This window comes from Musca domestica, unplaced genomic scaffold (genome assembly GCF_030504385.1).
Source record: "Musca domestica strain aabys unplaced genomic scaffold, Musca_domestica.polishedcontigs.V.1.1 293, whole genome shotgun sequence".
In the NCBI taxonomy this organism is placed as follows: domain Eukaryota; kingdom Metazoa; phylum Arthropoda; class Insecta; order Diptera; family Muscidae; genus Musca; species Musca domestica.
In genome coordinates, this window is record NW_026712297.1 from 107,877 (window position 1) to 135,624 (window position 27,748).

The 27,748-nt window shown below is 29.6% G+C and overlaps 1 protein-coding gene across 1 annotated transcript in view; it reads right to left on the reverse strand.

Annotated features, from left to right (window-relative positions):
* Window positions 1–26,884, reverse strand: part of LOC131803358 (knirps-related protein-like) — a 118,783-nt gene extending 91,899 nt beyond the window's left edge. Inside the window, exons 1-2 of the mRNA XM_059124514.1 lie at window positions 26,592–26,884; window positions 9,766–9,820 (exon numbers count right to left, since the gene is read on the reverse strand). Of these exons, the coding sequence (XP_058980497.1) occupies window positions 9,766–9,792 (27 nt within the window). The 5' untranslated portion in view covers window positions 9,793–9,820; window positions 26,592–26,884. The remainder of the gene's footprint in view (window positions 1–9,765; window positions 9,821–26,591) is intronic.
* Window positions 26,885–27,748: the final 864 nt, after the last annotated feature.

Sequence of the window (27,748 nt, forward strand, 5' to 3'; positions counted from 1 at the left end):
TTAATCTTGTTACGCCGAACTCCTTCCTTATTTTTTTCCTGACTTACAGATTTCGTGAGTTGCTTATGTCTTTGCCCCCGAAAAAATGATATATATCACCTAATAAAGATATGTTGGTTGCTTGTTTTTGTGCATTTCCAAAAAGAGAAACAACCCCACAACTCATCAACGGGTGGAAAATTTTCGTTTTGAAAAATTTACAAAAATGTATCATGAACGAACAAGAAGAAAAAAAAAAAACAGTTTTGAGTCGTAGATCATTGTTGGAATGAATAGATTTGATGGATAGATGGCAAAGGCATGTGGACTCATGGGATTGCTCTGCAAAAACTTGTGATGATTTGTTATAGAGTTATTAAAACTGCATGCAAAGGGGAAAGAAAAAAAGAGGGGAGGAGGGGGATACGGGCTGTCTTAGACATTGATCTTTTGGCACTTGGCCACAAAATGTTGCAGTCAATTTGGCCAAACTCTGGACCATTTCTATTTTGCCCCCAAACCATGTTTCGTCGTCTAACATTAGCTGAGAACGAGACGATGAAGAAAAGATGTTTGTGGCATGCCACTTCGTTATTCGCTGTTTTTTTTTTTTTTTTGTGTGAGTGCGTGTGCCAGTGTCAGCGATTATAAATAGTCCAAATGCGTGCAAGTTGTGATTTTTTTTGTTCCGAGAAAATTACTTCATTGCCTGCAACATCGCCAGGATTGCTAATGATAACCATATCTATGGCAAAGAGTGGGTAACAAATTTTTTGTTGTCTTAAATATTTCTCACAATGGCCAACATCAGCTACGGATCATTAGTTTTCCCGAAAAACGCCAGGCAAACCAGTTCAAGGCATGATATTTGCAACAATTTATTTGGTGCGCTTTTTTTCTTCAGAAAAAAAATTCTGGAAAAGGCCAAGAGGTGGGTCAGAAATGCGTGGTAATTATGGGGTAACTAGTTTAGAAGAATGTGATAATAATTGCGAACAATAATTCCACATTTAATAGCCGTAGAGTAGGTCCAAAATATATTTAAAAAAAAACCACGTTTAGAGGCCTCTAAATATTTTTGAAAAATTATTTAAAAAATCCACATTTAAAGGCCTCTAAATATTTTTGAAAAATTATTTAAAAAATCCACATTTAAAGGCCTCTAAATATTTTTGAAAAATTATTTAAAAAATCCAAATTTAAAGGCCTCTAAATATTTTTGAAAAATTATTTAAAAAATCTACGTTAAGAGGCTTTCAAATATTTTTGAAAATTTATTTAAAAAATCCACGTTTAGAGGCCTTTAAATATTTTTGAAAATTCATTTTAAAATCCACCTCTAGAGGCCTTAAATATTTTTTGAAAATTAATTAAAAAATCCACGTTTAGAGGCCTTTGAATATTTTTGAAAATTTATCTAAAAAATCCACATTTAGTAGCCTTAAAGTAGGTCCTAAATATATTTAAAAATCCACGTTAAGAGGCCTTAAAATATTTTTGAGAATCTATTTAAAAAAATCCACGTTTAGAGGCCTTAAAATATTTTTGAAAATTTATTTAAAAAATCCACGTTTATAGGCCTTAAAATATTTTTTGAAAATTTATTTAAAAAATCCACCTTGAGAGGCCTTAAAATATTTGTGAAAATTTATTTTAAAAATCCACGTTTAGAGGCCTTAAAATATTTTTGAAAAATTATTTTAAAAATCCACATTAAGAGGCCTTAAAATATTTTTGAAAATTTATTTAAAAAATCCACGTTTAGAGGCCTTTAAATATTTTTGAAAATTCATTTAAAAATCCACGTTTAGAGGCCTTAAAATATTTTTAAAAATTTCTTTAAAAAATCCACGTTTAGAATCCTTAAAATATTTTTAAAAATTTATTTTAAAAATCCACGTTTAGAGGCCTTAAAATATTTTTGAAAATTCATTTTGAAATCCACCTCTAGAGGCCTTTAAATATTTTTGAAAATTTATTTTAAAAATCCACGTTTAGAGGCCTTGAAATATTTTTGAAAATTTATTTTAAAAATCCACGTTTAGAGGCCTTAAAATATTTTTGAAATTTTATTTAAAAAATCCACGTTTAGATGCCTTAAAATATTTTAAAAATTTATTTAAAAAATCCACGTTTAGAGGCCTTAAAATATGTTTGAAAAATATTTTAAAAATCCACGTTTATAAATTTATTTAAAAAATCCACGTTTATAAATTTATTTAAAAAATCCTCGTTTAGAGGCCTTAAAATATGTTTGAAAAATTATTTTAAAAATCCACGTTTATAAATTTATTTAAAAAATCCACGTTTATAAATTTATTTAAAAAATCCACGTTTATAAATTTATTTAAAAAATCCACGTTTATAAATTTATTTAAAAAATCCACGTTTATAATTTATTTAAAAAATCCACGTTTATAAATTTATTTAAAAAATCCACGTTTAGAGGCCTTAAAATATTTTTGAAAAATGTTTTTAAAAATCCGTGTTTAGAGGCCTTTAAATATTAATGAAAATTTATTTAAAAAATCCAAGTTTATAGGCCTTTGAATATTTTCGAAAATTTATTTAAAAAATCCACGTTTAGAAGCCTTTAAATATTTTTGAAAAGTTATTTAAAAAATCCACGTTCAGAGCCCTAAATTTTTGATTTTTAAATTTTTGAAAAATTATTTAAAAAATCTGCGTTTAGAGGCCTTCATTTTCCAAACACAATAAACTTCCACACATAAGTTTTGAGAGGCCCCAAAATTGTTTTCCTACTCATCATTAAACAAACATTCCTTGCCTAAACCAAAAGAAATAAATGAAGACGAAATCTCTTCCCCAAGCCTTCTGGCAGGACATACAAAAATACTCTATGGCCAAACAACATTTGTCTCAAGTCAAGTGAATTAAGATTGAGATGGATGGAAAATATATCCCCATGAGTTGTGTTACAAAGTCATATGCAAGTATACCCCCTCCTCCACCCCTCCCACCTGTTTTTGACTGTGGACTTTAACACTAAAGCAATTAACACAACTGTGGAAAAAAATCCCAAACCTCAAACTCCATAGACAACTAGGCATATGGCAGAAGGAAAAAAATTATCATTCGAGCTAAGAAATCTGCAACTGCTGCCAGTGCTTAGCCAAGCTCCACCAACAAGCCAGCTATGCAGCCAAGTTAAGTGGTTATTTAGCCACTGCTTTGGTTTTGTTTAAAAAAGTATGTTTAACTACCATTTTGCCAGGCCTTATTTTCCATTCAGTTGGCTTTTCTTTGCCTCACATTTCTGTTGTTGCTATTTTTCTTTTTATTAAATTGTTTTAATTATATTGTTAAAGTTTTGTATGATAAATGTTGTAACATTAAGGAGGGAAGTGCTTTGTAATTGGTGGCAACTTGTGCTTACAACCAAGTTGGCCATACAGTTTGGCTGCAGTCATAATTATTGGGTTTCTTGTACAAATTGTCGATGTCATTATTACTAATATATGGTTTAATACAAGTTTGGAAATGTTGGAGGGGGAGGCTGGGGGGTTGCTGGCGTTTGTGTGCGACCAGTCGGTTGGCTAGTTAGACTATGTTTGAAATTAAGACATTAAGTTGAAAGTTTTCCTTTGGGGGTTTTCATTTTGGTTATTTTTGGTTTTTCTCCTTTGATGGCAGTGATGTATTGGCTTAGAACGGGTTTGTGTCTTAAGTCTTTTGATTGAGAGGAGATGGCATTTTTGAAATATTTATGTGTGAACTTTTTATAGAGAGATTTTTCAACAATTTCTTAAGAATGCTATGAGGCCTCAAATAAATTTTCAATAATACTAAAAAGGCTCAATGTGGCCTTCCTATATAAATTTTCAAAAATATTTCAAGGCCAATAAACGTGGATTTTTTAAATAAACTTTCAAAAATATTTCAAGGCCAAAAAACGTGGATTTTTTAAATAAATTTTCAATAATATTTAAAGGCCAATAAACGTGGATTTTTTAAATAAATTTTCAAAAATATTAAAGGCCTATAAACGTGGATTTTTTAAATAAATTTTCAATAATATTTAAAGGCCAATAAACGTGGATTTTTTAAATAAATTTTCAAAAATATTAAAGGCCTATAAACGTGGCTTTTTTAAATAAATTTTCAAAAATATTAAAAGGCCAATAAACGTGGATTTTTTTATATAATTTTTTAACAATATTTAAAGACCCTTAAACGTGGATTTTTTAAATAAATTGTCAAAAATATTTAAAGGCCCTTAAACGTGGATTTTTAAAATAATTTTTTAAAAATATTTAAAGGCCCTTAAACGTGTATTTTTAAAATAATTTTTTAAAAATATTTAAAGGCCCTTAAACGTGGATTTTTAAAATAATTTTTTAAAAATATTTAAAGGCTTCTGACCACTGATATTTTAAACAAATTTAAAATAATATTTTAAGGCCTCTAAACGTGGATTTTTTAAATAATTTTTTAAAAATATTTAAAGGCCTTTAAACGTGGATTTTTTAAATAATTTTTTTAAAACTATTTAAAGGCTTCTAACCCCTGATTTTTTAAACAATTTTAAAATAATATTTTAAGGCCTCTAAACGTGGGTTTTTTAAATAAATTTTCAATAACATTTAAAGGCCTATAAACGTGGATTTTTTAAATAAATTTTCAAAAATATAAAAAGGCCAATAAACGTGGATTTTTTAAATAAATTTTCAAAAATACAAAAAGGCCAATAAACGTGTATTTTTTAATACAAAAAGGCCAATAAACGTGGAGTTTTAAATAAACTTTCAAAAATATTTCAAGGCCCTTAAAAGGGGATTTTTAAATAAATTTTCAAAAATATTTCAAGGCCCTTTAACGTGGATTTTTCAAATAAATTTCAAAAATATTAAAAGATTAATAAACGTGATTTTCTTAAATAATTTTTCAAAAATACAAAAAGGCCAATAAACGTGGATTTTTTAAATAAATTTTCAAAAATACAAAAAGGCCAATAAACGTGGATTTTTTATATAATTTTTCAAAAATATTTAAGGCCCTTAAACATGGATTTTTAAACAAATTTTCAAAATTATTTGAAGGGCTCTAAACCTGGATTTTTAAATAAATTTTCAAAAATACTTGAAGGCCTCTAAACGTGTAATTTTAAATAAATTTTCAAAAATATTTCAAGACCCTTAAACGGGGATTTTTTAAATAAATTTTCAAAAATATTTCAAGACCCTTAAACGGGGATTTTTTATATAAATTTTCAAAAATATTTCAAGGCTAATAAACGTGGATTTTTTAAATAAATTTTCAAAAATATTTCAAAGGCCCTTAAATCTTAATTTTTTAAATAAATTTTAAAAAATATTTCAAAGGCCCTTAAATGTTAATTTTTTAAATAAATTTTAAAGAATATTTCAAAGGACCTTAAATGTTAATTTTTTAAATAAATTTTAAAAAATATTTCAAAGGCCCTTAAACGTGGATTTTTAAAATAATTTTTGAAAATATTTTAAGGCCTCTAAACGTGGATTTTTAAATAAATTTTCAAAAATATAAAAAGACCAATAAACGTGGATTTTTAAAATAAATTTTCAAAAATATTTCAAAGGCCCTTAAATCTTAATTTTTTAAATAAATTTTAAAAAATATTTCAAAGGCCCTTAAATGTTAATTTTTTAAATAAATTTTAAAAAATATTTCAAAGGACCTTAAATGTTAATTTTTTAAATAAATTTTAAAAAATATTTCAAAGGCCCTTAAACGTGGATTTTTAAAATAATTTTTGAAAATATTTTAAGGCCTCTAAACGTGGATTTTTAAATAAATTTTCAAAAATATTTAGAGGCCAATAAACGTGGATTTTTAAATAAATTTTCAAAAATATTTAGAGGCCAATAAACGTGGATTTTTAAATAATTTTTGAAAAATATTTAAAGGCCAATAAACGTGGATTTTTAAATAATTTTTGAAAAATATTTAAAGGCCAATAAACGTGGATTTTTAACTAAATTTGCAATATTATTTCAAGGCCTCTAATCAATATTGTTTCAAGTCCTCTAAACGTGGATTTTTAAATAAATTTTCAAAAATATTTAGAGGCCAATAAACGTGGATTTTTAAATAAATTTTCAAAAATATTTAGAGGCCAATAAACGTGGATTTTTAAATAATTTTTGAAAAATATTTAAAGGCCAATAAACGTGGATTTTAACTAAATTTGCAATATTATTTCAAGGCCTCTAATCAATATTGTTTCAAGTCCTCTAAAAATAGATTTTTTAAATAAATTTTAAATATTGTTTCAAGGTTTCTAAACGTGGCTTTATTAAATAAATTTTCAAAAATATTTCAAGACCTCTAAACGTGGATTTTTTAAATAAATTTTCAAAAATATTTAAAGGCCAATAAACGTGTATTTTTTAAATAATTTTTCAAAAATATTTAAAGGGTCTAAACGTGGATTTTTTAAATAATTTTCCAAAAATATTTAAAGGCCAATAAACGTGGATTTTTTAAATAAATTTTCAAAAATATTTCAAGGCCCTTAAATGTGGATTTTTAAAATAATTTTTCAAAAATATTTAAAGGCCCTTAAACGTGGATTTTTAAAATAAATTTTCAAAAATTTTTAAAGGCCCTTAAACGTGGATTTTTCAATATTTTTTATTTTAAAATTTTCCGTGGGTATTTAGAAACTTTTAATAATCCCTACGTCCAAGTTTTTTCTCCCTCAAACCTGTACTACTACCTGTGTTTTATTTCTTTCATTGTTTGGTTTTTTTTCTGTTTCGAAATTATTTGTTTTCACATAAACATAAAATACAAATAAATGGATATTTAAAAACAAATTGATCTGAAATTTTACGATGCCAATGGCCATTTGTGTTTTGTTTCTTCCTTGAATTTGAAACTCATTAGGTGTTTGTGTTTTGCTTTGTACGTCCAAAGCAATCGAATGAAATAATGTCAACATCTGCATATTATCAAGTTCTATTTCTTTGTTAAGCTTATATTTTATGAAGTTAATCCGATTTTGAATGTCGTTAACAAAAAACGGGCGGTTGGTTGGTATTTTGGCAAAAAGTTATTTTAAAACGGGCCGCGTGAATCATTATGCTCGAAAGCATATTTACGCATTGAATATCGGATGGGGGTAAGAGGTTTTCGGTAAGGCTCGAAAATAGTTTAGGGAATTTTGGTAGCAAAATACCCCAATTTGTTGCTAGTTTATATGTTAAACTATTTGTTGACATGTTGTTTCATAAGCTTATTAACAATTTAAATTCATACTTTGAAATAAGTTAGGTCGCCCTGAGAGCTAAACGTTTAGTCCATAAGTGTTGATCGCAATAAACAAACCATGTGTTGGAAAATTTACATTTAGATTGGTGTTTTTTTTTTTGGTATTTGGGGGCCCTGAAACCAGAGCAAAATTGCTTGTCATGCAGAAGAAGCCAAGATAGGTGGCATTCAATGTAATTTATTGGTATTTGTTATTAAAAATGTAAATGCAGGGTTTTGGGCAAAAAAAATTATTTGATGTCAGATAGGAGCATAGGTTTTAAAAATCTTAACAAAAATTGGTTCAGAACGGATTTTATTTCTAAAAATTATTTCGAAGATATTTAAATATAAATAAAAATATTTAAAGGCCTCTAAAAGTGGATTTTTAAAATAATTTTTTAAAAATATTTAAAGGCCTTTAAACGTGGATTTTTAAAATAATTTTTCAAAAATATTTAAAGGCCTCCAAACATGGATTTTTAAAATAATTTTTCAAATATATTAAGGCCTATAGACGTGGATTTTTATAATAATTTTTCAAAAATATTTAAAAGCCTCTAAACGTGGATTTTAAAAATAATTTTTGAAAAATATTTAAAGGCCTATAAACGTGGATTTTTTAAATAATTTTTGAAGGATATTTAAAAGCCTATAAACGTGGATTTTTTAATAATTTTTGAAAAATATTTAAAGGCCTATAAACGTGGATTTTTTAAATAATTTTTGAAGGATATTTAAAGGCCTCTAAACGTGGATTTTTTAAATAATTTTTGAAGGATATTTAGAAGCCTCTAAACGTGGATTTTTTAAATAATTTTTGAAAAATATTTAAAGGCCTATAAACGTGGATTTTTTAAATAATTTTTGAAAAATATTTAAAGGCCTATAAACGTGGATTTTTTAAATAATTTTTGAAAAATATTTAAAGGCCTATAAACGTGGATTTTTTTAATAATTTTTGAAAAATATTTAAAGGCCTATAAACGTGGATTTTTTAAATAATTTTTGAAGGATATTTAGAAGCCTCTAAACGTGGATTTTTTAAATAATTTTTGAAGGATATTTAAAGGCCTCTAAACGTGGATTTTTTAAATAATTTTTGAAGGATATTTAGAAGCCTCTAAACGTGGATTTTTTAAATAATTTTTGAAGGATATTTAAAAGCCTATAAACGTGGATTTTTTAAATAATTTTTGAAACGTAGATATAAACGTAGATTTTTTAAAAAATATTTCAAAAATATTTAGAGGCCTATAAACGTGGATTTTTTAAATAATTTTTGAAAAATATTTATAGGCCTATAAACGTGGATTTTTTAAATAATTTTTGAAAACTATTTAAAGGCCTCTAAACGTGGATTTTTTTAAATAATTTTTGAAAAATATTTATAGGCCTATAAACGTGGATTTTTTAAATAATTTTTGAAAACTATTTAAAGGCCTCTAAACGTGGATTTTTAAAATAATTTTTGAAAAATATTTAGAGGCCTCTAAATGTGGATTTTTTAAATAATTTTTGAAAAATATTTAAAGGCCTATAAACGTGGATTTTTTAAATAATTTTTCAAAAATATTTAAAGGCCTCTAAACGTGGAACACCCTTTATTCATATAACTTATATGATATTAAAATCACATCCATCGATTATTATATATACTTTTTTTATTTCCTACGACTCCAACAAAGTGTTTGCCAATAATCTTTGGCTTCGAAAAAAAAAAAACTTATTAAAAGATATGATATCATAAAATATGAATTATGAATTTTTAATTAAATTAAAGCTTTGGCTTTTAAGTACTTCGTATGTAAATTAGTATTTTTTTAAAGCAGGCACCCCTCCTCTACCTTGTCATACGTCACATGGCCAGTAGATGAACGATATTTTTCCGCCACAACTTTAGAGACCGAACACTTGACCAAATAGTAACACCCCAAACACCAACACCGGCATAGGAAAGCTTCCAGTGGGCCATAACTTTGCTTTCAATGGCTGTGTGTGTCTTAAGGGGTAAGGGGGGAGGGGAGCGAGCGGAGCGGAGGCTTTAATTATCAACACACAAAAATGTTAAAGTCGTTAAATACGAATACAATTCAGTTCGTTTTTATGGCTTGTCTTTATTTGATCATTTGTTCAGCTCGTTAAATTTAGCACCAGATACAACAACAAGTATAACAAAAAGACAACAACACATCCACCGGGGATGGATCTCTAAAAACAGATACTGTGAAAAAAATTTGTCAACACATACACCATCAAGAGATATAAATTTTATTTGACTTTCTTGAAAATTATAAAATATTTATCAGCTTTGCTTTGGCATTTTTATTATAATGGCTTGCGCTTAAAAATCAACAACAACAACAACAAAAATAATAACAATAATATTCGACATATATATTTTTTGATGTTTTTCGGGTTCACCAATAAAAATCATTGGTGCAGTCATAAATTTCGCTTCGGCGAGCCTTGTCACTCCCAAAGAATTTGTGACAATTTTTTTTTTTTTTGTGATTTTATATCTGTAACACTTACCGCATATGGATTGTCCTGATTCATCATTGATATGGGCGGAGCGGAGTTAAAAAAGCTGCAAAAAAAGGGAAAATGGAAGGTGTTTTAATGAAATATAAAATTAAAAAAAAAATTAAATTTTTTGAAAAAAAAATTATATTTTTATGAGGTTAGCTAAGAGCCCTGAATGAAGGAAGGAATAAAAGAAGCCAAAAATTTGGCTTTTGACAAGCGTCAATAGAGTAGAACTTGTATCTTTCTAAACATATTTTTAAGAGTCATTCATGGCTCAACAACATGCCTTTTTATACCCTCCACCATTGTATGGAGGGTATATTATGTTTGTCATCCCGTTTGTAACACCTCGAAATACACATTTTAGACCCCACAAAGTATATATATTCTTGATCAGCATAAAATTCTATGTCGATTTAGCGATGTCCGTCCGTCTATCCGTCTGTCTGTCCGTCTGTGGAAATCACTCTAGCTTCCGAACGAATTGAAGTATATTGATAAAATTTTGCCCAAATGTATGTTTCGTCTGCAGGACTTTTGGTATTGAAAATGGTCCATGTTTTGGTATAGCCCCCAATATAACGGTACCTCCCGATATTCCGTATTTTTATGATTTTAGCGGCATTATTGACCGGAATTGTTTCAAATTTGGTATTTGAAGTTCGTAATGGATACTACAGCCTATGACAGAAAATTTTCTGTGCAGGTGCATGTCTTCGTATAGCCCCCATATAACGGTACCTACCAATATTCGGTATTTTGATGATTTTAGCGACATTATTTACCGGAATTATTTCAAATTTAGTATTTGAAGTTCATAATGGATACTACAGCCTATGAGAGAAAATTGTCTGTGCAGGTCCACGTCTTCATATAGCCCCCATGTTACGATATCTCCCGATATTCGCCACTTCAATAATTTTACCGACTTTATTCCCCGGAATTGTTTAAAATTTGGTATTTGAAGTTCGTAGTATCCATATACTACAGTCTATGACAGAAAATTGTCTGTGCAGATCCACATTTTTGTGTAGCCCCCAGTAGTACCTCCCTATATTTTGATGATTGTAGCTAGATTATTCACCAGTTTTTTTCAAGTTTCGCAGTTGAGTATTGTAATGTCTTATAGCTCCCATAACTGTCATCAACCGATTTCAGGTTAGTTGTGCACCAAATAGCCAATATCAGTCCAAATAACCTGAACTTTGGCACATCCGACAGAAAAAACATCAAATTTTAAAATAAGTTTAGATTTCATCGAATTGACCATCTTTGGCACGAATTATGGCCTTCAAACGGCCAATAAAACCATCACGCTGCCCGAATGTTGATCTGCTGTATTTTGTTTTGTTTTTGTATTTGTATTTTTCAAATTTTAAAATAAGTTTAGATTTAATCGAATTGGCCACCTTTGGCACGAATTATGGCCTTCAAACGGCCAATTAAATCGTCACAAGCTGTCCGAATGTTGCTCTGCGGTATTTTGGCCCATTCCCGGCGAAGCGCTTTCTTGTGGTGATCGACATTTTGATATTTTTTAGTGCCAACCTTGCTTTCCATTCCATTTTTGGTGGCAATTGTGCGCTGGAAATGAAGCGAGGAGCCTCATTTTGTAACCATTCATGGGTGGCGCCTGCTGAGTGTGATGGTGCTGAGTCCTGTTGTCCAAGGTCTGCGGCCAAAATGTTTGCATGCCCAGGGCTTTAGTATACCATCCACAATACTTTCGGGATGATATTCGGCACATATTCTGATGCCACGCCCATCGGATGTTATGGCGACCATCGGATGTTATGGCGGCCCACATCATCACCATGGTCGGCGCTTGAGTGATGTCAACCGAAGGTGCACATTTTCAGCTGACTTCTTTGGCAAGTAAACACGATCATTTTGTTTGTATACAAACTGCTGGACAACAAATGTTTTCTCATCGGAGATCGGAGGAAATCAAATGGTCATGGGATGGAACTCTTTAGCTCTTTTGAGTCTATTTTCTTCCTGTTGCGGTGTAAGTTCTTGCACTTTTTAGATTTTTAATTGCTTTGCCCCGAGCTCATTTTTCAATATTTGCCGAATGGAATATTACGATATGTTCAGCTCACGAGCCATTTTTCGGCCACTGCGAACCATTTCTTCAGATGTTGCTGTTTTCTTCCGTCCACTTCCTTGACGTCGGGCTACGCTACCTATATCACGGTAACGAGCGATGGTACGAGACACAAAAGATTTATTCACATTTAAATGCTGGAGTGCTCTAACGATAGCCACTTGTGGTTTTCCAGCCAAATATAAAGAAATCACACTATCACGCTTGAATTCCATCACGAATATTATTTTTTCTGGAAAATTGTCACCAAAATGCTTTTGTACGATTGTTAACAATATAATGAGCTATCACTGGAATAATTTTAACAGCTGTCGGACGAGTGGCTTATAAATCACAGCAGTTTGAAGTTGGTTGCAATTTTTCCATCCATCATCCTGGATAGTCGGCCTAACTGGACTTCTGGTTTTACATTTTCTTTTTCGATTTTTCTATAATTTTTTGAAGTCATTAAAACCTTGGATTTAGAAAAAAAAAATATATATTTTTTTTGGTGCCTTTAAGACCCCTTTTCCGAAAATGTTCACAGCAAAGTTCGTTTTCTAAGTCTTTTGTTTCACTCCCATGCTATGCTCAATTAAAGCATGTCCGGAAAAAATTCAATACAATAATGAATAAATTTTTGTCATGATGATACGACATCACAACAACAACAACATCAACAACAAAAATAAAATCAACAACCACCAACCACCAACATCATCATAATCATGTAAATCAATAATAACAATTATTATAATGATATCCAAATTGTGTCTGTTCTATGTTCGCTGCTGCTGCTCGTGCAGCTGTTTTGTTATTATAATTTACAAAAAAAAGAAGAATAATTTGAGAGACAAAAGAAACAAAAAAAAAAAAACTATATCTAATGAAGATCCGCCTTAATTCTAATTGTTTTTGCATTAACAACAAATGAAGCATAATAAATGCAAAACACCAGCAAGCAGAACAATCCGCAGCAACAGCCAGAACACCAGCAAGCAGGCAAAGGAAACATGTTACCCACAAAAATTTATTGCCACAGCACTGCATTGCCACCCCACCCCACCAACACCACCATCATCACCATAACCCTAACGTCAAGATAATTAACAAGTCAAGGTCGTTGTTATGACTTTCAATTTGAGGCTGCAACACGGCAAATGAATGAATATGAAGTCACAGCTCGAAACAAAAACATTTAAGAGAACATCTGCAATCTCAAAAAAATGGAAGAGGTAACAAGTAAATAAAGAACAAAACGAAACGAAACTAAACAGATAATGTGCTAAAGTTTGTGAAAAAACCAGAATCATTAGGAGCAAAATTGCATTGTTCACAAGCTAAAACTGAACAGAACGATGAGCAGGCCAAAAGCCATTTAGACAAAAACAAACAACAACAGGAAAATTACTATATATTTTGTTGTAGGGGAAGGGGAAGGGGGTGGCGGGAGATAAATACCATTTGGAAAACCTTAAGTAAATTAGATTAGAAAACCAAGTTAAATGGAGCTTTTAGCAGGTACTTGCTTAGTGGGGTTTCCTTGAAAGTCAATTTGCCATTTGTTCAGCAAACACCTGGCCGTGGTTAGCACTTGAGATAGAAAATTGAAAAATTTCCAGGAAACAAAAAAGGGTGGAGAAAAGTTCGAGAGTGAAGGAAGACCAGAGATTCGAACTTTATTTTTTTAAAAAATATGCTTGACCTGTAACAAAACTTTTGACTTCTTAAAAATTAGCAACTCTATGGCGGATATATATTGCAATCTCTAAACCAGTAGTAGTTTGGAGAATGAGGTCGTCGGAGAAGCTGCTTTAAAAGAAATCCAATCTACCGTATCTCATGTCTCTACTCCGCCAGCTTTTCCTCGAAGAGTTTCGTATAATTGCCCTGAAAAAAATCATAGACGGCGATGGTCCAGCCAAAATTCATATTGCCATCCCGTGAGTAAAGCAGAAGTTCTAGAAATTTTCCAATACGAGAGGAATAGGATAGGAATGGTGCAGATTTTTTTTTTTTTTTTTTTTTTTTTGATTTTTTAAAGAGCCGTGGATAAAAGAAAATATTAGGGAGCAGATTTTTTAGAAAAAAAAAAAAATATTTGAGAGCCAGCAGGATTTTTCTGAGATATTTGTAGAGAATGTTTTTTAGTGGACTTTTTATACCCTACACCACATAGTGGTAAGGGTATTATGTCTTTGTGCATTTGTTTGTAACATGGAGAAGGAAACGAGTTAGACCCATAGTTACTTTTGAGAACCTTCATAGAATCACTTTCTGAGTCGATTTATGTCCGTCCGTCCGTCCGTCCGTCTGTCCATGTATTCTTGTGAACAAAATGCAGGTCGCATTTATTATCCGATTGAGATGAAATTTTCCAAACAATATTTTTTTTGGCCCAAGGACGAACCCTATTGAAATTGGTGAGAATCGGATCAAATTTAGATATAGCTCCCATATATATCTTCATCCGATTTCGGGTTAAATGTGCACCAAATGTCCACTATCAGTCCAAATTACCTGAATTTTGGCACACCCAACCGAGTTCGGCCTAGAAGCAAGTATATCAAATTTGGAGAAAATCGGTTCAGATATTGCTATAGCTCCCATATATATCTTTCATCCGATTTGATCTTTAAGTCCCTAACATCCCTACTATGCACTCCACAACCGTGATATTTGGTACCAGGTATTAGATGGAGCACAGAAATAGCTGTTTTAAATTTTATCGAAATCGGTTCAGATTTGGATATAGCTCCCATATATATCTTCATCCGATTTCGGGTTAATTGACCACCAAATGGCCAATATCAGCCCAAATGGCCCGAATTTTGGCACATGTGACCGAGATTAGCCTTAAAGCAAATACAACAAATTTGAAATTGAAAGAAAATCGGTTCAGGAACAGCTATAGCTCCCATATATGTGTTTTATCCGATTTGGTGTTTAAGCCTCTCACATTCGTAATATGCACTCCACAAGAATGATATTTGGTACCAGATATAAGATACAGCCCAGAAATAGCTGTTTGTAATTTTATCGAAATCGGTTCAGATTTGGATATAGCTCCCATATATATCTTCATCCGATTTCGGGTTAATTGGGCACCAAATGGCCGATATAAGTCCAAATGGACTGAATTTTAGTACGTCGGACCAAATTCAGCCTAACAGCAAGTATATCAAATTTAGTGAAAATCGGTTCAGATATAGATATAGCAACCATATATATGTTTCATCCGATTTAGTGTTTTAGTCCCATACATTCGTAATATTCACTCCACAACCGTGATATTTGGTACCAGGTATTAGATGGAGCACAGGAATAGCTGTTTTAAATTTTATCGAAATCGGTTCAGATTTGAATATAGCTCCCATATATATCTTCATCCGATTTAGGGTTAAATGTGCACTAACTGGTCAATATCAGCCCAAATCACCTGAATTTTCGTACATAAGACCGAATTCAGTCTAGAAGCTAATATGTAAAATTTGGAGAACCCCGGTTCAGAGATAGCTATACAATTAGATAGAATTAGATAGATTTTGATTTTGTACCAAATATCTCATAGAGCTCTGAAATGCACTGTATAAACCTTTTTACGAGAGCTCTACTAAATATGCATAGTGGTGTAGGGTATCATATAGTCGGCCCCGCCCGACTTTTGAGCTCTCCTTACTGGTTAAACATAATTTTGAGTGATTTTCGGAATACGAACATTTAAACGGAATACGTTTTTGAATTTTCCAATACGAGAGGAATAGGATAGGAATGGAATGGTATGGTGCAGATTCTGAAATTCTGACGAATTTTCAAAGTTCCATACAAAAAAGTTTTTAAAAATATCTTTTAAGGGACCTTTAGAGATTTAACATGGAATCTTCAAAATATTCATGAGAGGCATTTTGATGAATTTTCAAGGCTTAAAGGGTGATATTTTGCAAAGTTTTAAAACAGGTTTTAAGGAATTTTAAATTAAATATATTTTAGCTATATTCTGATCCATAACAGTGGAATTTTTATTAAGAATCACTTTTCGGACCAAAAATTGTTCTGCTAAACTCTTTAAAAAAAAGCCAGATTCAGAATAGTTGCCTAAATATCAATGTTACCAAGGCTTAACGGGAGAAATTTTGCAAAGTTCCAAAACTACTACTTAGGTAATATTTTAGCCATATTCGGAGTCATAGCAGTGGGATTTTTGTGAATAATTTTTTAGGAGCTATAATTGTGGGAATAGTTTTCGAGAAAATTAATGAGCCACCATTGGAGAACATTCACTTTTTTGGAGGAATCTTTAGCGTAGAATTTCATTACATTAGCGTAGAATTTGGAGGAAATTTTCGGAAGGACTTTCGAGCAATAAGGTGCATTATTTAAGGTGCATTATTCACCGGAATTGTTTCATATTTCGTATTTGAAGCTCGTAATGGGTACTACAATCTAAGACAAAAAATAACTTATCAAGGAACACGTCTTCGTATAGCCCCCGTATAATGGGTATCATTTAGGGGTATTTTTCTACGAATTTTTTTTTTTTTTAATTTTTCCAAATTGTTCAAAATGCTGAAGGAGCCCATTTTTTTGTGGAACTTGCTTAGCTCTCAGAGTAAATTTTGTGGATTTTTTAAAAGGAAATTAATTTTCCAAAATAAATTCGCTTGTCTTCTTGGAAGATTTGTAGATGAAGCCTCTGACATCAAATTTAAAGCCATTTCGGAGAGATTACCTTATTTTCGAGTTATAAGCCGGAAATTTTTATTTGTAATTGTGGGCGAACCTTTAGAGCCATAAGCATGTAATAGTAAAAATAGATTTTCCCAAAGTTTTGTAGCTGAAGGAGGGAAATTTTTAATATTTCGGGGTTATAAAAGAGTTTGGAAATTTTAAAATTTTGTTTTTGAAACCATCACTATAGAGGTCTTTATACTGGTCTTTGAGGAAATTGTCTATTATCTGACCTAGCCCTGATGCAAATATTAAGATTTGCTATGTTGGAACTCAGTTTTTCTCTTTTCATGAAGTAAAATATTTTCTTTGAAAATTTTCGTCTTTTATGGAAAAGGTACCTGTAGGTGTGGTCCTATATTACCCATCTCTGGAAGTTTGATAATAATGCTACGATGTACCAAATCGAATATTCTCTTCGAGGGTTATAGAGCGCACCAGCCAGCCAGACAGATACAGGGATACCCCAAGATCGACTCCAAATGTCCTAAAACGGATTTGGCCCAAAGGAAGCTAGAGCCTAAAACGGCTATTTCAATGAGGAACAAAACCAAACCTCTGAACTACAATGAAAAAAAGACAATTGGACCATAGGTGTCAGGTTAGGAACTACTAGCCAGAAATTTCTAGAGATAGTTACGGGAAGACTTTCAGAACCATAGGCGGGTTTTTTTAAGAATATTTTTTCGAGAAACCTTCAGAGGTGTAAGAATTGTATATATAATTGTCGGTGATATTTTCGGAGTGTCACTATTATAGGAGTTTTAAGTATTTCTTGGGAGGCTTATTAAAATCGAAAAGTGAAGAGGTTTTAAAAATATTTTTGCTGGTCATTTTAGGAATTTTCGTTGAAGGACCTGACCACACTGGCAATTTAGACAAATTTAAATAAATTTGTCAGATGCCAAATTTTTAAAACAGGTTTCCAGAGATCTTTGAGCTTAAAGAATATATATTTTTTAGAGAGCCATAAACGTATTATTTTTTAGACAATTTCAAAACAGTAATTCAATAGCCATAAGCCTGGTTTTTTAACCGATTTTTTAAGAACAAAAATAGCCATAGCCGGATTTTTAAACGTAAAACTTAAAAAATACTTCTTCTTGTATTTTTGGGGAAAAAATAATAATAAAATTCACGATAATGGCAATATTGAGTTTTCAAAAATAATCTTCAAAATTTGCGATTGTGACAATATTGTCCATTTTCTAAAAAATCAAGAATTGTGGCCGCATAATTTTTTGATTTTCATTTTATTATTTTTTTATTTCTAGAATATTTTAAAAATTATTTAGTTAAAAAAAATATTTCATTGTCAAGTATATATTTAAAAAAATATATTTGAGAAGACTTCATACAAGCCTCTCTCAAATGCAATGCATTTACTCCGCGTTTGTGTCTTAAGTCTTTCTCATCTCATTTATAACACCTCTCCTTTTCCCTTCCATTAAAAAGGGGTCACACAAATTATTTATCTCTGTCTATTTAAGGTTATAACATTTACATTAAAAGCATTTTTTGTAACAAAATATTTTAATTGTTTATCGTTACGATATTTTTTTCGAGTTTTTATTGGATTTTACAGCAGCCATTTCCATGATTTACGAGCAAAACAAGAGCATACAGGTTTGATTTTTTTTTTTTAATTTTAAATAATACCTGCCACGAAAGAAAAAACAAGCAACCTGCCTTCATATACCCCCACCCTCCCACCGGGGGAAATTAAAACAGAAACGTCATAAAAACAACACCTTTTTATTTCTCTGACATGATAAGGAGTTTCTCTTCGCCGCAATGTGTGATGCTGGGCTTGAATCCATCCACCTTTTGTATGATTTTTTTTTTTTTTGGAATATGTTAATTTCGAACGGTCGGCATTTTCGTTTGGACTCCAAAACACAAAGCATTTCATTGGACATTTGTGTTACCATTTCGTTGATTTTGATTGTTTATTTATATGAATTATGGAATCAACAACGAATTGGTGAGTCTTCTTTTTAAAATTGTGGTAGAGAATTTCAATAAAGTGCAGGTTTTGTCTTTGAGAGCCTTTACAAACAAATACTCATTTTGATATTTCCTTTGATCTCTTTGTTGTTTTGAGTATTTTTTTTTTTTTTTTTTTTTTGAATTTCATTTCATAAATTCCACATTATCATAAAATTTTATGATAATATGTTCAAAGTAGTTTTAAATGTAAAATAAAAAAATCAAAAATAACTAAAAATAGCCACCATTAACTTAGATTTTGATCTGCTTGGAGGAGCATACAATAGAAGGTTTTATGACTAAGGGCATCCAATTGACAGGAGGAAAGTGGACAGGTGAGTGAATACTCTTTGAGTGATCTTATTGGAAAATATAATTTTCTAATTTGTATTTGAATGACACGATGACTACAAGATGTCGCTTTTTTATCTTTATTGGCATTATTTGTTGCATATGATATGCATATTCCATTAGCCGGCAAGAAGTGTTGCCTGTTATATTTCCAATTAGTTTTATATCCAATTTGAATTATAATTTGAACTTGTTTTACTTTTGTGTGTGTGCGTGTGTGTGTGTTTTAATTTGAATTTTAGATAAGACTAAAAATAAATTGGAATTTTGAAGAGGAGTTTTTATGGGAAATTATGATTTTAAAATACCCAAACTGGAGCGTGCTAGACTTTCCCAATATGGGTAAGAGAAATTAAACAACTCTTGGAATTTATTCAATAATGCAAATTTTGATTAACAGCATAATAAGCGTGAAATATGATTTCGTTAATTTTGAGTTCGTTTATTTTCAGATTGGGATTTTAGAGTTAACCGAAGCAAACAATGTGGATACTTATTCAAAAATATTTTGTATATTTGGCAAAACAACAAACGTGTATTTTTAACAATATTTTTTATAAAATTTAAAGTTTTTTTTTTAAATTATCAGCTCCACTAACGTGGATTTTTAAAGAATTATTTTTTTATTTTATAAAAATTATCATATCCGAAAACAAGTATTTTTGAGGAATATTTTTATAAAAATTATCGACTCCAAAAACGTGGATTTTTATGTTATATTTTTTCCATAAAAATTATCAGCTCAACAAACTTGGATTTTTTAAAGAATATTTTTTTTTTATAAAAATTATCATCTCGGAAATAAGGATTTTTAAGGAATATATTTATAAAAATTATCAACTCCACAAACGTGGATTTTTTAAAGATTATTTTTATGAAAAATATCAACTCCATATACGTGGATTTTTATTAAAGAATATTTTTTTTCAATTATCTTCTTCACAAACATGGATTTTTAAAGAATATATTTTTTATAAAAAATATCAGATCCACAACCGTGGATTTTTAAACAAATATTTTTGTTTAAAAAATATCAGCTCCACAAACGTGGATTTTTTTGAAAATTATCTTCGTCCCAAACGTGGATTTTTAAAGAATATTTTTTTTTGAAAATTATCTACGTCCCAAACGTGGATTTTTAAAGAATTTTTTTTTTATAAAAATAATGAGCTCCAAAAATGTGGGCTATTCTTCAAAGTCTTTCATAAAGAATATCAGCTTCACAAACGTGGATTTTTAAAGAATATTTTTTTTATAAAAATTATCATCTCCTCAAACCTGGATTTTTTAAAGAATTTTTTATAAAAATAATCAGTTTCACAAACGTGGATTTTTAAAGAATATTTTTTTGAAAATTATTATTTTTACAAACGTGGATTTTTAAAGAATATTTTTTTCAAAATTATCTTCGTCACAAACGTGGATTTTTTAAAGAATATTTTTTTTTCAAAATTATCTTCTTCACAAACGTGGATTTTTTAAAGAATATTTTTTTTTTCAAAATTATCTTCTTCACAAACGTGGATTTTTTAAAGAATATTTTTTTTTTTCAAAATTATCTTCTTCACAAACGTGGATTTTTTAAAAAATATTTTTGAAAAAATTATCAGCTCCACAAACGCTGATTTTTAAAGAATATTTTCAACTATAACTATATAATAACTTCACAAACTTGGATTTTTAACGAATATTTTTTATAAAAATTATTAGTTCCACAAACGTGGGGTTTTAAATAATATTTTTATAAAAAATATCAGTTCCACAAACATGGATTTTTTAAAGAATATTTTTATGGAATATATCAACTCTACAGACGTGGATTTTTTTAAAGAATATTTTTATGAAACAAATTAACTCCATAAACGTGAGTTTTTTAAAAAATATTTTTATAAAAATTGTCAACTCCGCAAATGTTGATTTTTAAAACTTATTTTTCTAAAAAAACTTTTTAATAAAAATTATTAGCTCTACAAATATGGATTTTTTTTAAGAATATTTTTATAAAAATTATCAGCTTCACAAACCTGCATTTTTAAAGAACATATTTACAAGAATAAAAAAAATTGGCAATTCGGAAAATGTTGTTAAGAAAATTATCAGCCCGCAGATATAGATTTAAATAAAAAACTCTCATTTTTACAGAATATCCGGAATAATTGGCAGGGCTCAAGGAGTATAAAAAGGTCTACAATTCATGGAATTTAGGATAATTTTCTAAAAGGCCATTTAGGGATTTAAAAAAATTAGGCATTGCAAACTAAATGTTTCTGGAGAATTTTAATAGTGGATAAGAAGGTCGACAAATCATGGATATAAAAAAGGTTATATTATTAAAATAGATATTCAAAGCCCCATATTAGTTGAATATGTTGATTAAAAAATATATACGAAACTTGTACACTGAACGTAATAATCCAGAATTTTTCAAGAATATTTTAGAAAACATTACTCATTCAATAATGACTTTTTAAGCAGTCCAATTATATATCCCAATATCTTGATTAATTCGTTGAATCTATTTTATCAACAGAAAATTTGCTGTTAATAATAGTATCCGAAGGTATCAGCCCTGCCCAACGGTAGCCTTTGCTTATTTAAGAAAAATATATATATATATATATATTTATATATTTTTAAGGCCCCAAATAGTCCCAGCTCTGGAATCTTGTATATTTTTAACCCAATCGCCCATGGTATATGGGAGTACAACTTTTGCTCGAGTAGGAATCAGTAGGCTAAAAATGATGGGCATGAAATGTTCAATAAAAAAAGCAAAAACTGATATATCTCCGCAAAGAATGTGTTAAGATTCGTAATTTTAGATTTTTCTTAATTCATGTCTTTTACAAACCTCTTTTCAAACTGATTCAATTGAACAATATTACAAATATGCTAACATTCTGTTAGTTCAGTTATAACTGGACTTTCCAATCGTTAAAAAAATTCAAAAATTTATTAAAAATATTGTTTTGTTACCCAATTAAAATGTTTCACCTATTACCGGCACGTGTTAAAGGTTCTAATCCTCCTCTCCCAAAAAAAAAATTAAAATATATATTAATGTCATGGTCCAGTTCATGAACCCAGTGCAAAAAAATAATATTAAAATATAATTGAATGAGAATTTTGTGCATCATTGAAACTTATTTATTTGCTGATGAATTTAAAGCAATTTTTGAAAAGACGTCTCAAACAGAGTCATTTATCAAAAAATGATGCAATCGTTATAAATTCAGAAAAAAAGAAACAGTAGATGAGAAGAAACAACACATAAAATAAACATTAGAAAGTGAATTTTTGAAAAATATATATTAGATACCCCATGCAAAAAACGACATTTATTGAGATATATAGAAACAAAAATCTGTATTTATTTATATAAATATGAAGGTTTGTTAAACTGGGGTGGAAATTCTTAATACAAACAACAGGAGTGGCCTTCTTTGTATTCTAGGGAATTCAAATCTATCAAACACGGAATTCTAACTTATTTCTTCATTTATATCCAGTGCTTATTATTTTATTAATTTATTTTTTATTTATAGATCCTTTATGTATCATAATAAAGGCAGTCCTACCCCAAACTGTTTTCTAGAACATGAGCCGAAAAAAGAGATAATTTAAGAGAAAATTAAAATTCTGTTTTTTTTTTTTATATTTTACGATTCCATTCAATTGTTTTTAAACATGAATTTGACTGGAAAGAGATATTTTTTCTTGAGCAGCGCTGATAAAGTCTTTAAAATCAAAAGACTTAAGACACGAACTCCCACTACTAATTTTCTTGTGGAGAGTAAATTCCTGCACCACATATTTGTGGAGAGAGAACATAGAAAGAGAGAGCATAGAGAGGGAGACACGGGATAACTATAAATTACATTATTATTATTATTATTATTATTATTATTATTATTATTATTATTATTATTATTATTATTATTATTATTATTATTATTATTATTATTATTATTATTATTATATTATTATTATTATTATTATTATTATTATTATTATTATTATTATTATTATTATTATTATTATTATTATTATTATTATTATTATTATTATTATTATATTATTATTATAGTATAATACAATTATAATTCAAAATGAAGTTATTGGACAAATAAATAACATTTGTATATGTGAAGGAAAGGGAAAATCGAATAATATATACGAGTTTATTAACAGTATTATATTTAATAAATTATATGAGAGATTAAAATAAATTAAAATAAATGTATGGATAAGAGAAAGTTATATATTGATGTATTTTCGATATGTAATAACATACGTCAACAAAATCGCCACCAATACAAAGGTCAAAAGTGGAATTTTCATGAATATTTTGATCCCACGGGAAATTAACTTCATTATTGAAAATATTTTTGATTGAATGACAGCTCTTGGTTCTTTTCACACAAAGCAAATTGTTCATTTCACCCGTGAAATATTATCTGATGACAATATAAAATGTAAGGCTTCAGTTATGTCCTTAACTTAAACCAAATGTAACTTCCTCGCTGACTGATATCTATCTGTGAAATGTTTAAGAACAGCAACATCAGTAAAAAAACTGTTTTCGATTCGTTTCATACCATATATATTTTGCGAGCCACACTCAAAGTTACGGATTTTTTTTTTCCAAATGTACTGACCAGTTATATCAACTCAGCTCATGAAGATATGATTATCGCTGTATTACATGATAGGCCTTAATCCAATATTTCGAGGTAACACATTTTTTTTGTCCAATTAAATTAACGGTGTTATATTTTAGATTTTGTGAGAACAACGAGAAATCCAATTACCGTGCTATGTATTAATACATTGTTCAATAAACTGGCACCAGATGGCACCAGATGGCACCACATGTATTATTTTAGTACAACTTCGTAAATTACAATTTAAGCGTCGTATACAGTCATCTAACTATGTGTTATTTCTCAAGTATGGCCCGATCCTCACGAAATTTTACATAGAGTTAAGGTTGGGAAAAACAGAAAAATCGATGCGAGATTTGGCATGAGCTTGGAATTTAGGGCTGGGAAGAAGCCTACCAATTTGATTGGTCACCGAATAATACTTAGAGGGTGAAAAAGATTATAACTTTTATGTAAAAGAAGTAAAAAAACATTAAGTTCGGCCGGGCCAAACTTTTAATACCCTCCACCTTAGGGTAAAAGAACATTAGAAGAAATGTGGCAAAAACCATTAAAATGCCGAATATCGGGAGGTATCGTTATATGGGAGCTACACCAACACGTGCACCTATAATTACAATGTTTCGCCACACGAGCTAGGACCCATTATGACCCACAAATACCAACTTTTACACAAATCAGTGAAAAAATGAGGCATAAATCATCAAAATACCGAATATCGGGAGGTACCGTTATATGGGGGCTATACCAAAACGTGGACCTATACATGCAATGTTTTGCCACACGCTCAGGGACCCGTTATGACCTACAAATACCAATTTTCAGATAAATCCGTGAAAAAATGTGGCATAAATCATCAAAATACCGAATATCGGGAGGTACCGTTATATGGGGACTATACCAGAACGTGGACCGATATATCTCATTTTCAATACTAACCATCCTAGACACAATACAAATTGTTCTGCCAAATTTTGACGATCTACGTCAAATAATGTGAGCGGTATAGCGATTTCAACAGACAGACAGACAGACAGACGGACATGGTTAAATCGACTTAGAATTTTATGCTGATTATGAATATATATACTTTGTGGGGTCTACGACGAATATTTAGGGATGTTACAAACGGAATGACAAAGTTAATATACCCTCCTTCCAAGGTGGAGGGTATAAAAATACGAAAATTTCCATTAAACCGCAAATATTTTTAAATCCAGCGAAATCGCAAAACACGATAATGTCACTTCTAAGCCTTGATGCTGATGTCCAAGATTCGCATATATCACACATAAAAGAAGAAGGAGATATTACTTATGCCGGTTATAATTCCAGAACGGCTTAACTATTTTTTTACCAGATTTTTTATCGCATGTTTAGAAGCCTGCTGTTTTGAAAGATGTTCGCGGAATATTTAGGATTAAAAATGGACCGGAAACCTAAATTTTGTCTAGATTTTGCAGTCGCCCTACAGTTCTCATCCAAGGACCAATGGACGTGGACTTTTTTATAAGGTTATAGTTTAGAAAAGCGCTGAATTCTGGCTTTTTGGATGATCATCGGATAATATTTTGCTGGTCAAATGGACCACAATTTTGTGTAAGAAAATACCGAAATTACCGAAATCACAAAGTCATTAAATATACACCTCTAAATTTCCCATTAATGCCGATTTCGTTATCGGAGATGCAGTAAATCATAGAACCATTAACACAACATTGGGCATTTAAGACGACATAGGGCAAATGTAACTTGAATTTCATGACCTCGTGGTTTCGGTCAAAAGCCAAGATGATGATTTTCCAAGAAATCATTTCCTTGAAAAAAAAAAAAATAAATAAAAAATCTAGAGATTGTGTTTCAAGAAAGTAGTATTTTAATTTCGGCCTCTATTTACTATTAATATTTTTCCAGCAATTTCAAAATGTTATTAAAAATTAAATTTATAAACAGTTGCAAGTCTAATGTTTGTGTCTTAAATCTTTTGATTTATTTTTTTAAAGTTCAATTTTCTTTTCCCAAAAAAATCATTTCCTAGAAAATTATAATGCATCTAGAGTTTGTGTCTCAAGTCTATTGTTGAAAGGAGTTTTATTTGTAATTTCGGCTGCTATTTTCCATTAATATTATTTGCAGCTATTTCAAATTTTTTATTAAAAATCCAATTTTAAAGCATTTGGAAATTTAAGGTTTGTGTCTCAATTCTTTTGATTTAATTATTTTATTGAGATAAGCTTTGTTTAATATTTGGTATTTCATTTTTCTGTTCCAAACTTCTCAAGAGTTTGATTTTTGAATTTCGGCCATTGATATTATTTCCAGCTGTTTCATTTTTGTTTAATTCTAATTTATAAATGGTGGCAAATTTAAAGTTTGTGTCTTAAATCTTTTGATTTAATTATTTCTTTAATTCAAAATTTGGTTATTTTTTGAAATTTATTTTTCTTTTCCATTTTCTTGAAAATGATAATGAATCTAGAGTTTGTGTCTCAAGTCTTTCCATTAGAAAAGTTTAATGTAATTTAAATAAAATCAAAATTTCGACCGCTATTTCCCATTAAAATTGTCTTCACTTATCTCAAAATTTTATTAAAAATCCCGATTGTAAACAATTGCAAATTAAAAGTTTGTGTCTTAAGTCTTTTGATTTGAAATCTACTTTTAAAGTAAAATAATAAGAAATATGGCCTAATATGTTCTAACACTTAATAGTAGAACCTCACATTGCAATGACAAAACATTGTTTTTATAAACTATCACTAGATGGCAACACGTGTATCATTTTTGAAGATATCTAAAAATATGTCAACCTGAGTAAATATATTTTTCTTTAGTTTAATATCTCCACAAAAAAAATTATAATAGATTTCAGAATAATTGAAATTATTTATTTCCACATTCCACCAGGAAATTGTATGCATTCGAAATTCTTTTTCATTCATGTATTTTTTTCCACATTCCCACTAAAAATATCATAAATTTCCGCAATATTTTCTCTAATTATTTTTACTTACCTTTCCTGATGAAAATCCAGATTTAGGCTGTTATATTTAACGTTTGCAGGAAAAAATTTATTTGATTGGGAAAAATTTTGCAATTTTTCTGTTTTAGGAGTTTTCAATAATTTATTTTTATTTTATATTCAATTTATTTAAATTACTTTATTAAATTAAATTTTTTATATTTTGTGTGTGTTTTTTTTTTTTCTCTTTTGAATTTTTCTATTTTGTTTTTTTTTTTTTTATTTATTTTCTAAATATGTATTTAGCAACCCCAAATAATTGATATCGTGTTGCAAATTAATTTTATTTTTGTTTTTTTTTTTTTTTTTTTTTTTTTGATGGAAATTGTTTCCGTTTTTAGCGGCCTTAAGCGTGTGTAAAGTGGGAGTTGTTTGTTAGTAAGCTGCTGTAACTTTGTCTGCTGCGGCCACGGTTACGGCTACGGCTGCTGCTGTTATCTGTTGTATTGTTGGCTGTTTATTTGCTCTAATCCCATTTGTTTATTGAGTTATGTGAACTGTTTTTATTATTTATTTGTATTGATCTTTTGTTGTACTCAGTGTGTGATGTGTTGAGCTGTGCTGTGTCTGTGCATTTCATCTCGATTGGTTAAACCACACCTTTATTGTCAAATGGAATGTTTGTATTGGTTGATAGGTATTTCATTTTTATCTTTTCGTTTTGTTTTATTTGAAAACAACTTTTTTATGGTTGAGATTTGTTTTTTCTTGGTGTGTTTTGCGTTATCGTGTTTTTTTTTTTTATTTCTGTGCTCTGTAGATTTTTGCAGTGGTATGCGATGATATTTGACAAGCTGGGGGGTTTGCTTTTTATTTATGGAAGTGTGAAAAGTCTGTGTTTGCTTTGGTGGGTACTCTTTTTTGTGTGCAGTTAATATTTTTTTATGATATTTTCTTAAATAATTTGGAGCACAGTAAATTTTTTTTAACTAGGGAAATTCGTAAAAAAAATTAAGAAAATTATTTTTTTTTTATTTTCGCGTTTATATTTTGAAAATATTTTTTTTATTATTTTAATTTCTTATTGTTTTTTTTCTGATTATTATCGGCTGAACGCACGTGCGTATGTTTTTTCTTTATTTTCTCTTGTTGTTATTGTTGTTGTGGATCTTTAACACCCCAATCATATGGCGATTACCTGCCCTTACT